We start from the raw sequence: 13,659 nt of genomic DNA, 5'->3' as shown, positions 1-13,659 counted from the left end.
GGTTTCTCTATCACAGGTGCAAAAACAAAGAGGACAAATTACAGCTCTTTTAAAGTTCTCTAGCTTATAACTGAACCTAACATCCAACAAGTGTCATAACTGCTGACTCCTTTAAAATATCTGCATATATAAGAAAATGTGTGAATATGTATGTATATATGTATGTGTATGTGAAACATATAATGTTATATGTCATTCTGTCTAATAACAAGAAACAGATTGTTAGTTTATAAGCTATTTGTTATAGTATTTGAACAAATAGGAAGTTTATTAGACTATGACAGTTAAGAGAAGCCTCTAGAGAATTTTTTTTTCCAATTTGTGTTTGGAAAAGGAAAACACTGATTCTAATATTGAAACATATTCTCATGCAGCACAGTCTAGAACTTCTTTTGTAATTATGCAAACACATACTGGTCTTGGGAGACCCTGTTCATTCCCAATGCCCCCTGCTGGTCGTGTCGCCATATGGAGGTTTCTGTACAGGCTCACAGTGGAGTTCTCTCACGGTGTGTTTCTGGCACAGAAATACATGGCTGTGTCCTCAGTTTGAACACTGTTCAGTTTTAAGAAAGCTTGGCTTTTGGAGGTATCTCTGGTGATGGTGATTCGGGACTGGAGAGCTGAATTGTACTTTGTGTTTCCACTAGCCCATATTACTCCCATCCACTCCAGACCCTTTCCTGGAGGCTGACGGATCCAGTGTAAATCATAGTTAGTTAATGAGAATCCAGAAACAGTGCAGGTGAGTGACAGGGTCTGTGATGGCTGCACTAGACCAGTTCCTGACTCCTTCAGCTTTATCTGCGACAGAATATCTAGGGACAAGCAACATTGGCATCAGTCATATAACCCATAGATGAAAAACCTGGGTTCCTTTCCTGAAACCCTGAAGCACTTACAGCTTGGAAATGTCACCAGGCAGAGGAGCAGCACCAGGACAGCCATGCTGTGTTGGAGGCTCTAGTCAGAGGGAGATGGGTCCTCTCAGTTTGGCCTTGGATTTCATCCTGAGCTTGAGGAATGCTTTGCATTCAGGGAGGACCCAGAGTGCATAAGAGGAAGCACAGGCAATGTTTGCAATTTCTCCACCAGAAAACTGAGATTTGCTTTGTGTGTCTTAGAGGTCCTTGATATTGAACCTCAGGAACATTGCCGTGATGCTGTGTGGATTTCCAATTCCAAATAAACAGGAAATATTATTAGTCATACCGTACAGGCCTTAGAAGCAAAACATGGAATTGTTTACATTAACTAGGTTCAAATTCATTCAGTGCAGGCAGAGGAGAATATCAGGTTCTTAATATATTTATGTATCTCTGTAGCTTCCAGGAAAGAATTTAAATGGTATTGGTACTTTTATTGATCAGAAATCCTGTTTAAGGAACTACTTAAAATTCTTTCTGTTGGTGTCTGTGGAGTTGTCTTATTCTTATAACTTCTCAGGAAATAACTTGTGAGGAAACAGCTCACACACATTTCATACATGTGATTTCATATGTTTATCTGTAATAAAATCTGTGGGACTGATTTTGGTCCCATGTTATTAGGCTCAGGTTTCACCTTCTCACTTAGGAACATCCTACGTGGACACTAGTTTTCATTCCTCTTGATTTATTACAGTCTATCCATGTACTTTTATATCTCGGTCTGTATCTGTAATAAAATCTGTGGGACTGATTTGGGTCCCATGTTATTAGGCTCAGGTTTCACCTTCTCACTTAGGAACATCCTACGTGGACACTAGTTTTCATTCCTCTTGATTTATTACAGTCTATCCATGTACTTTTATATCTCGGTCTGTCACTCTCCTAAGCTTGTAGCTAATCACAGGTTCCTAAATATGATTATTGCCTTGGAAAGTGAGGGGAAGCTCAGCTACTCATAACACTTCATAAAAATCAACAGCATGCAGCCAGGTTTGAGGGTTATTTTCACTGAAGTAATAACAAGACAGAGAACATTAAGTGATGACAAGAAGTGGACTGGAAGGCAGATATGAACATGGGAAACCCTTTGACTTGAATCATAGTCAAGGCATAGACAACAAGAGTTTCTAGCATCTTTTCCTGTGTCTTCTTATGCAAATCACTAAGGAAGAGAAGTGCAGAGCTGGAACCTACCTGTTCATTCAAGACTCAGGGAATGACTGTCTAATTTGTCATTAGAGACATCACAATTTGTGCCAATTATTTATTTATGCATAATCTTTTTACTTTTTACTTTGAGTTGCAGTGGTCGAGACTGCTCTTCACTTTAAGGAGACAGCCATCCTTTGAAAGCCCTGATCATCATGTACAGTATGAGTTCAAGGTTCGCTGTAATTTTTAATGCTTCAGGATTACAAAAAAATTTTCAGACATGATGCTTAGTATGTTTCATCTTGGGTTTGTTTGATATTCTCATTCTGTTTACAATAATCTGGGAAGGAGTATGTCAGAAATAATTGCACATTTCTTATACTATATTGGGGAACTAGGTATAAATCCACTTATTCAAATATTTTTTGTCCTTAGTTACATCTGAGATACTTTCTAAGTTTTGTTTCCATTTCTGGGAAAAGACACCATGACCACAACTGTTATAAGGAAACCATATAATTTAGGGGGTTCTTCTGCAGCTCCAGAAGTTCAGACCATTCTCATCATGGCAGAAGAATGTCATGATGCAGGAAGCCCTGGAGCTGGAGGACTAGCTGAGATTCCAACATCTTCCAAAGAACAAGAATTCAACTGACAGACTGAGCAGCATCCTGAGCATAGAAAACCTGAATGCCTACCCTCCACAGTGACACATTTCTTCCAACCAGGCCATGCACACTCCACCAATGCCACACATCTTAAAAGTGCCACTCCTTTTTATATTCTGTGGGCCAATTTCATTCAAACTCCCACAGGTGTTTGTGTCCATATCCCATCCTCTTTTACTCCTCAGGTTTCTCTCTTTCCATGAGACTCTCGAGAAGGAAGTCACTGGGAAAACAGCATTTGCAAGGGAATTCATTCCTGGTAAAGTCACACATTATTTATTATGATCTTCTATTTGGGAGGTGCATCCTTATTCTTAAGTGTTTATTCAATCATTTGATTAATTATGTAAATTTGACAGATGGATGCTCACTTAATGGGTCATGCAGAATTAACAGTAACAGCCTATCCACTTGTGTGGTGGTCAGATTCTTTTTATATGATATAGACTAGGGTTATCATGAAAAAAGTAACCTTATTTGGAAAAAATACCCCATTAGATTGATCTTCAGACAAGACTGATATCATTTTCTTGATTAACGACTGATGCAGGAGGGCCCAGACAGATGTAGATGTTGCCATCCGTGGGCAGGTGTTCCTGCATTTTATAAGGAAGCAGACTGCACAACCATTGAAAACAAGCCTATGAATTGAGTTTATTTATCTATCTATTTATTTATTTACTTATTTTTGGTTTTTCAAGACATGGCTTCTCTGTAGCTTTGGGGCCTGCCTGGAACCAGCTCTTGTAGATCAGGCTGGCCTCGAATTTACAGAGATCCACCTGGCTCTGCCTCCTGAGTGCTGGGATTAAAGGCATGAACTGAGTTTATTTGTGATCTCTGATTCAGTTCCCACTAAATGGTTTCTTCGGTCTTGATTTCACATCCTAATTTTCCTCCATGGTGGTCTGTAATATTTAAGATTACACAAACCCTTTCCTTTCCATGTTGCTGACAACTTCTATAGGTAGCAGACTGGGATAGTTTAATTTTTTTCTGATGAGAGAATGGGGTGGGGATGATGACAGTGTGCACAACTGCAACCATAGTCACACAGACAGTTACACTGTTAGGTACAGCCACACTCCACAAACACACACATTCACACTCACACAGAGTCACACTTACACAGTCACAAATAACATTTAATTATGTAATCACATACACACACACACACACGCACACACACACCACCACCTCCAACACCTCCATCACTACCACATACACATGTAGAAATATTTATTTATAAGCAGAAGGGCTGAATTTCTTTCTTCCTGTCTTTTACACAGGGCCACTCTGGTTGGCTTGGGCTCATTATGTAGAACAAGCTGATATTGAACTATGAAGGAATCTCTTGCTACTATTCCCAACCATCTCATACAGAGTTCTTAAAAAATTGAAATTTTTTTTAATATAACGAATTCTGATCATTATGTTCTTCCCTCATCTCTTCCCATATCTTTCCTTTTTCACAACTTGCCCAACTCTAAAACAGGCTTATTTTTAGAGACATATTTGGGGCCAGACATATAGCATTCATTTTCATATTGACAAGTTTAAAAGTACAGAATTGACAAAACTTGTTCTCTTAAAAATTATTATATGATATATATGCCAGTTTTATAGTTTACAACATTTTTAATAATGTTTACAATGAATAATGCTGAAATTCAGGGATGAGGAGATGGTTCAGTAGTAAGGTGCCTGCCTCACAGAATATGTGTTTTAGCTTGATTTTCAGCACTTAACTTTGAAGCTGGTGGTGATGATTTATCCTTATAGTCTCAGAACTGGTGGGGTAGTGGAAGGAGCTTCTCTGGATCTTGCCATCCAACCATTCTATATGACCCTCCTGAACTTCAGGTTTAATGTGAGATCCTCAAAAAAATAAGGTAGAAATCAACTGAGGAATACACTCTCAGAATCGACTTGTGGCCTCTACACCCATGTGCAATCATACACTGTGATAATTAATGTTTCCATTCTTTTGATCATTTCCCTTCCCATGCGTTGAGCTCATCATTTATAGTTATTTAGAAGCAAGTCAAGAATGCTGCAGTCCTAGGCAGAGCTGATTTTTATTGGAAGCAAGAACAGAACTCCTCTGACTCACTGTATACTTATTCCTACTCCAAAACTTCCATGTGCCCTTTCAACTCTAGGAACTATCATTCCTTCTCCAGTCACAAGATTTCCTATTTTAAGTCTATTAATGTGGTAAATAATATTTTTCTGTATACAATTCTGATTTTTTTAATTTGAACTTTTTTCTTGAACTTAATACCTTGTAGATGGAATGCAAGTACTATTACTCAGAGCTAGCCTAGCCTTCCTATCCTTTAAAATACCACATTTCCATCAGAAAATAACACCAGCCCCCCACTTCTATTTGATATCCAGCACTTATGAATGTATGTAACAGCATAAAAATGGATATGATCAATATTCTGAATGTAGAGTAGGAAGAACAAATAAAATCAAAGAAATAAAATGAGGCTCAGGAAAACAACAACAACAACAACAACAACAAAAAAAGAACTTCCTTTCCAGCTTGTGGTTTTCATCCAGAATCTAGAGTACTTGAAATGACGAAATCATTATGTAATGTAAAGACTCCTAGAGCATTCAGGAATCTCCCTAATTATATTCAACAACACACACTTACATGAAATAAGAATGTACTGTGCAAATGAAAAACACATTGTCTGCAACACACTGAACTGAGGAAGTCTGGGGCTACTGAGTTGTGCCCTCAGTCATTGGTGTTCTGATTGTCACTTTGGATCTTAGGCAGAAAGTGGATCTGAGTTGTGTTTAGAGCCTTTATAAAGGGAAGGGAGGCCCTGACTGTGAAGTCAACACCCCACTCCAAGTCTCCCAGGGCACCTGACACCTGAGTTGGGCTCTGTGGTCAAAGGATGCTGTGGTAACTTCTGTAAGGTAATCTATTAACATAGTATGAGAAAATATGCCACTCTTAAGCAAACACATAAAATCCCAGGCATAGAAACAGACAGAAAGACATAACAACGGAGAAAACCTATACAAAGACATATATACTAGAGCAAAGAGATATATGTATGTCAATACATTATTTGAATGTCATTTATTCTATTTAAAATATCATGTTCATTTATAATATACCTTAATAATATTGATACATCCAGTACCCTCTCTCTCCTGCATTCTACTCTGGATGACCCTGTGTTTCCTGAGCTGTGTGTTGTCCTGTGGTCTGAAATCTCAGAGAAGTGATTAAAATGAGTTGTTTGTCGGAAGAAAAATGAGACAGTTCTTTTGATGAGAAGTACGTCCTAAACTTTAACAGGGAGTAGTGATTATTCAAACACAGTATTTATTAATTAAAATGAACAATTAATACTTGAAATGTTTCTTTTTGAATCAAAACATCATATATACTACACAAGAACACTTCCTTCAAATTAACTCCCTGCACTAGATTAGTAGTTTGTTAAATAAATATTTTTTTTGAAGAAGGACTTCTCTGTGGAATAGCCCTGGCTTTCCTGAATATGATTCTGCACACCAGGCTGTGCTTGAAGTCAAATTATCAGCCTGCTTCTGCCTGGTTAGTGCTGAAATCAAAGATGTACACCATCACCACAAGGCAAATACAATATTTTGAGTTATGCATACATGTTTCTGTGTGCATGGTGTAGTGATCATGGAGACATTCAGAGGTCCGGACTCACATATGGTTATGAACCTCACTGAGTGTAAGATTTACAATCTTCTATTTCTTTAGTTTTCTTAAGATCTGATGCTGTTCACCATAGAATCAGTTCCACCCTTTATGACAGTTTTCTTTTTGTTCATGTCTCAGTACACACTAAATTTAAAATGCAACTTAAGTGGGGCAATCAAAATAGCTCTGCAGTTCATATTCTTGCTGAAGCAGAATCTTCAACTGAGATTTTAAATTATGAGCTCAAGTCTTCAAGGCTACACAAAGAGCTGTGTGTCAGCCAGCAAGTTTTCCCATTCATGGGATGTGAAGACAGCATAATCACTGAGACTCACTAAAACTAGTCTAACCATTTGTGATATACAAGCCATGGTGCAGGAAGTCCTTCTGTGTATGTGTTGCTTTTATTGGTTAATAAATAAGGTGCTTTTGGCCAATGGCTTAACAGAATATAACCAGCCTGAAAAAGATATATATAGAGGGAGTAGGTAGAGTGAATGAAACTCCATGTATCTGCCAGAAAAGAAAGACATGAGCCACCTGCCAGAACCTTGCCATGAGCATCATGGTAAAATATAAAAGAATAGAAATGGGTTAACTAAAGATATAAGAGGTAGCTACTAATACACTTGATAGTGATTATTTTAGGAGTCTGGGTGGCTGGGAAATGAACAAACAGCCTCCAGCAACAGGGTCATTTGATACAACTTGTCTTTAAAATGAGGTGCTGATTGACAGGTGAATGAATCACATATCAAAATGTATACAAATACACACATATACGAGGGCAGGGTTAAAGGAAGGGAAAGAGAGGAAGAAAAACAGTATAGCAAATACATATATAAATACAATTTTATAAAATAAACATGAATAAAATAAACACAAAAACACTTATCTATCTGAAAAACAGGAATTAAATAAACATTTGGACACTTTAAGCATTACTACACATCACACCTGTAGAGAGAATTCCTGATTGTGATATGGAGAATCAGCACATCAAAGATGTGTCTGGCCTTTTCTGCCTCTTCCAATAGGCTCTACTGTGACCCAGAGCTCTGTGTGAACTTAGTGCCCCCTGCTGGTCCTTAGGAAACTGCAGGGCAGTTTGCATCTGAGCTCATAGTAGCATTCACTAACTGTGTACTTTGCACGGTAATACATGACTGTGTCCTCAGACCTCAGACTGCCTACTTCCAGGTACTGAGTGTTCTTCTCCCTGTCTCTGGAGATGGTGAATCAGATCTTCATGACATCAGCAGAGTGGCTGTAGAACTACTACCACCCTTAATGCATGAAAACCACTCCAGCGCCCCCCTCGTGCTGGGCAGACCCAGGTCATGTTATAGTTACTAAAGGTGCATCCATAGAGTCTCAGGAGCTTTTCAGGCTTTACTAAGAATCCTCAAGAACCCATCAACTGCACCTCTCACTAGACACCTGAAAGCTCAAAGAAATATGATCATAAAACTGACAAAAATCCATTTTTTTTCATTTCATGCACGCACATGACACACTATCTCATATCTATAAATTACCTTTTAAAATAATGACAAGAAAAAGTGAACTAATACTCAAATACATGGTGAGTGGCCTGTTTTTAGTGCTAATCACTGAATGGGAGGACCTGGGAATTCAGGGCTGGGCTCCTTTGCCAGAGCTGCAGGATCAGGGCAGTGTTGTTATTCATGGGCACAGAGAAGACTTATTTGCATGTCTTCCTGCTATAGGAAGCACTGGAGTTGGATCTCAAAAGAAGGCATCTCTCAAAGCAGAAAATAGTCATCAAAGACAATAATGACATTTATAGAAATTGACACAGTATTGTAGTTCAGTATTCATCCTTTCCTGGTTAAGGATTCATCACCTATTGTTCTCTTTTGTGCAACTGCACAAAATTTGCTTTATTTCCATGATATATGTCTCCATAACTAAGGAGTTCCACACATATCTCTGTTTCTATACACAAGCTCATCTTTTCCTGTTGTCTGTGCTGGACATTTCTACTCCCTGATATGTCTCTTAGATAGCGTCAGACCTGCAATGTGATCTTTGCAGAACTCCTTGTCTGTTGTCGGAATAATTGGGAATTTTCTGAATTTTAATTATTTCTAAGACAATGCTGTTTGCAAGCAACAGGAGACTTAGAAATGAGAAAAGTCTTGTCATTGTCTCACTACCACTTTGCAGTTACATGTTTCTATTTTCATCAAACTCACATTCTGCATCCTTATGTTCTCTCTTTGATTCATTTAAGCTTTCTACCATTATCTTCTTCATGTTTACACGAGGCAACTCATGACTGCTTTTATGTTGTTTTAACCCAGTTTTTATTTCATCCAATTAATATAATTAGCATATCCTGGGATTTTGATTAAGTTTTAGGATGACCTGGCTTTTTTCAATTGTTAACATTTTCTTAAATTCTCTTGTTTCCTCACTACTCATCCCCTTTCTCTCAGCACACCTCACTTCTGCTTTCACATCATCAGTGTAACTTTGCCTTTGGTACTCTTTGTTTCTCACATAAGATGTTTTCCCTTCCTGGGGATATCATTATAGCTCCAAAATTTAGAAAATTGAAGTGAGAACACCAAACACATAACCTAGATTCTAAAATGATCAAAACAAGCAGTGCTCCTCCCCCATCAGTCATTATTCTACTATTTGACACACAAATTTCTAGTTTCAATCATGTCCTAGGCTGAATAAACACAGAAGAAGAGAAGGCAGAAAGAATATAAAAGGTGGAGCATGGGGAGCAGTGCTGTGAAATCCTGTGTACAGGATGTGACCTGGTAATTACATTCATGAACTCATAATGGCTGCTGTTTTGTGTGTAAACCCTACATAAGACCAAGTCTGCCAAAACCCTAGTGGAGATTATTTTCAGACATTATCTCTTACTCTCTTACTGAGGAGCAGTTGAATGTAGACCATTCCTGGAGAGGAAGAATGCTTCTCATCTGAGACTGTAGTCATTGGTACTTTCCTATGTTACAGTACTTGTCTCCATACACATGCACATATGGCCAACATTAAGTGGCCTTCTACATGTCATGAAGCAGTGAGTGGTGAGAAACTTACATAGGGGAGGATATGGAAGGGAGTTGAATGGAAATAGCATAGAGATGTGAGCATAATAACTGTATACAAGCAGAGTATACAAATCTATAAAAGAAAGAAAAATAGTACGTAATGAATAACTAAATGGTTTAAAGAAGCTTTTGCTAAATGTGATATGCAGGGGGTAGTCAAGACAACCCTCAGTAAAAGGAATGATGATGAAGGTGCACTACACATTATTTCAGGTGCTACACTGCAGTTACCATGATAATAAATTCAGCTTGGGACCAGTACAAAATCAGAGAGAGAGAGAGAGAGAGAGACAGAGACAGAGACAGAGAGACAGAGACAGAGAGACAGAGATAGAGACAGACAGAGAGACACAGAGACAGAGAGACAGAGAGTACGAGAGTCTGGGTGAAGAAGTAGAGATCTAATGAGGTGGATGATGTTTAGGGGGTGCCAAGAGTAAAATGAGTATTAGCTAGGTCATGAAATGGTTTATTTTAGCCTATAAGGGGCATCAGAACATGATGAAAGCAGAACATTGGAATATTTGGAATTCAGAAAACCAATAGAATTTGTGCAGGGTAAAGGCTAATGGCTAAGTTTGGAGAAGAACACAGGGGTCAGGAGGAAATGAAAATTTACTACTTGCTTTTTCTTGCAACTGAAAGACAAATGGTTGGTGAAAATATAACTGTAGAGAACCTTAACTGAGAGTTAACTGAGAGTTAACTGAAGAGTACAGTGCAGCACTGGCAAGGGTTTTATGAGATTCCGTAGTGGAGATGTGCACAGAGTAAAATGTGCATGATCATTCATTGTATTGTTGTGCTGGCTTAGTGAGACAAGTGCAGGGCCATTGATAGTCTCTGCTTATTATATGGGCACTCCTCAATAAAGAGGTACCAGGAAAAGAAAGTTTGATATCTACTCATTCCTTTGGAAATTGCTTCTCCTACCCAAAATTCAGCATTCAATCAAATGTTGCAACATTCACTGTATGCAGAATCCATTTATTTATAGGAGCTGAAGTATCCTTAAAAGGCCCAAGTATCTTTTTGGAATCTAAGTCTATATTTTCTAAAGCTAGAAATTCAAGGAGTACTCATTTAGCATCTGGGTCTGTTATAGCCTTACTTAATCTTTGTAAAAAGTCAGTAAATGGTTCTCTATGTCTCTGTCTAACCCTGGTATATGATTCAATTCTTGTTCATAGTTCTTAATTCCTTTCACAAATATTTAAGGCTGCTTTGTGGTATAGGAACAAGATGTCTTCATCGTAAAGTGCTTGAACTTGTGGGCCAACATAAGGGTCTTCACCAAGAATTTGATCTTTGGATGTCTTAATGCCTTTTGCTTTTCCCTGTTGTTCCAAAATGTTGACTTCCTCTCTGAAATAAATTTTAAACATCAATAGATGTCCATAATCCAGGACTGCTGGAACTAAATGAAATAAAAATCATGTTGGGTTGCACTGATGGTAGATGCCCAACTCTATCATCTCATTAACAAATGTGGAATGTAAGCCATACGTTTCAATAGCATGTTTAATTTCTTTTAGATCATTCATTCCTATAAGTATCCATAAACCTTGTTTGGATTCTTTTGAGCCTTTAGAACCTGACACTTTGTAGATTTGTAGATACAGGGTAGAAAACTAACACCCTGGGTAAGACATCTCTGACAGCCATTGGTGATGTTGAATCCTGTACTTGTGCCTTTTTTCCTTGTTCATCAGCTCCAATAATTTCCTTACTTATTTCAAATCTTTTTATTATTGTCTTTTGTAAAGATTTAATCTCATGGCCTGTACATATTTCTTTTGATTTTATTGAGGCACTTAGTCTCTGGTCCTAATTCTGCATATGTGATTCCAGAGTCTGAACTTTCTCTTTTAAAGACAACATTTCATTCTTGGACTTTACTTAAATAGCATGCAGATTGCCATCCTGGAGAGACAGTTTTTCTGTTAACTTATCATGACTTTTTGACAACTTTTGATTGTCAAATTTAACAGTATGAATTCTTTCAGATAATTCTTAGAACACTTAAATATAGATTTAATTTTGTGTAATAGTATTAACTTTTTCAGGTATCCTTTGATTTTTGATGATATTAATTCTGTCAATTAGCTGTTCATTATTAGTCTTTAAAGATTGTATCATTCCTAAAAGTGTCATATTCTTCCTTAATGATAGAACATGGAGAAGAAAACTAAAACCTAATACCCAATAAACTGAATTATCGCCATAGTCATATAAGCCTTGCATAATACAATCCATAGTATTAGCCAAAAATTTACTAAAAGTTGCATTGTTAATGAAGTCTGTCATAATTTTTATGTATTTACTGTTACTGTCCAGCAGATGTCATGGTTGCAGAGTTGCAACTAGAAGCAAAGCAACTGGTGACAACAGCAATGGTCTTGGGCTGCTTTAGTTTTCACCTTGGTACTGCTTAAATACATTTGCTTGACAAATTAAAGGCAATTAAATCAATCACATACACAGAGCAAGAAACCCAGAGTGCAGGGGCAGGGAGCAGAAACTGGAAGCTGCACAAGTCACCACATGGCAAGGAATCAAAATGGAGATGAAATAATACCTATTGAATGGCTGAATTGTTTAAAAAATAAATTCCCGAAGAAAATGCTTAAAGGAAGATAGTACTAAATAAAAAAGAAATGGGTATGCAGGGAAACCTTTAGAAAAAGAAGTGGTGATGAAGGTTTATCCACACTTTATTTCAAACTACACTGAAGTACCTTGATAATAAAGCCAGTATGGCACCAGCTAAAATGCTGACATATGGAGTCTGGGAGAGAAGCAACAGAACTGAGGCAGTTGATGGTGCTTGTGGTGGTTCCCAGAGAAAAATAAGGATTTGCAAGGTCAATACATAATTCTCTTAGGGATACATGGGTCATCTGTCAGGTAGAGAGCAGGGCACTGGGCAATCTAAGTGAGGAGTAGGGGCAGTATTGACTAAACATCCCAAGACAGTTGTAGAATCTTGGGAGGAGGAGGATGATATTTTTTATGTTTCTTCTATCTGTTAAAACACAATTAATCAACAGTTCTTGAGTATCCCCTGAGTTTCAAGACAGTGGGAGACAAAGATGTTACCTAACACAGACTTCCCATCCTTTAGAAACAGGTATTTTGACCAGGAAGCCTGGAGACAAACAATCCATGGGTACGAAAAGACAAAGACCAAGAGTGTCTGCTAACATTAAAAAAATTCTATCAACAATTTCTAAGGGAAAAATGCCAGGGAAACTCATCCAGAAAGCATAACTAGTGTCAGTATGTATTTCCAAAACTAGTGAATATAATCATATGATGGGATATTGACAGAAACTTTAGAAAAGCAATAAATACTTTATTATCTTATAGTATAGTGATTTCATATAGTGATAAAATGCATTTGTATGCAGAAATTATTATATGCTCACAATACCACAATAATTTTCTTTTTGAAAAATCTGAGTAATGTAACTTAGAAGGGGAACATACCAGATAAAGGAGAATACACAAAATGAAGTAATCCCACACTATCTACAAATAGGGTATCATAAGGGGTTCTTTGTTAAATGGGAACTCACAGATCAAAGGAGCTTCAAGAGTTGAGAGGGACCTCAACTGGATTTTTTTATTAAAAGAAGAAACCTCACATTTTAAAATTAAAGCAAGAGTTCATGCAGCATAGTCTATAACTTCTGTGTTTCTGAAGTGACCCCTAATGGTCTTAGAACTCATGTTGGTCCTTTGCAATCCCTCCTGTTTCCAAGTTTCTCTGAAGATGGACTTTCTGCAGACTCACACTGGATTCTCCTCACTGTGTGTTAGTCACAGTAATACATGTCTGTGTTCTCGGTTTGCAGAGTGTTGCATTTTAGAGAAAACTTGTCTCTTTGAGGTGGCCCTGCTGATGGTAACTCAGGATTTGAGAACAGAATTATATTTGCACAGATACAGAGATAAACAGGAAGATGGAAGAGGTGACTTTGACTGTGGCCATCATTTTTGAGTTAATGGAGCAGTAGGATGCTTTAATTCTGAGACCATGATGAAGAGGAAATGTCATTCCTCAACTCTCTGAGCTAGTGAGTTTCCAGCCCATCTTCTGGTTT

The 13,659-nt window shown here is 37.7% G+C and overlaps 1 gene segment (V, D, J or C); it reads right to left on the bottom strand.

The window, feature by feature from the left end:
* Positions 1-504: 504 nt before the first annotated feature.
* Positions 505-948, bottom strand: LOC130882639 (Ig heavy chain V region PJ14-like). The segment is given in 2 exon segments: positions 505-818; positions 903-948. Coding segments are annotated over 2 exon segments (360 nt in total).
* Between the last annotated feature and the right edge of the window lie 12,711 nt (positions 949-13,659).

This window comes from Chionomys nivalis, chromosome 10 (assembly GCF_950005125.1).
Source record: "Chionomys nivalis chromosome 10, mChiNiv1.1, whole genome shotgun sequence".
Lineage (NCBI taxonomy): Eukaryota > Metazoa > Chordata > Mammalia > Rodentia > Cricetidae > Chionomys > Chionomys nivalis.
Note: the sequence above shows the minus strand (reverse complement) of the source record. Positions and strands in the feature narration are given on the sequence as shown.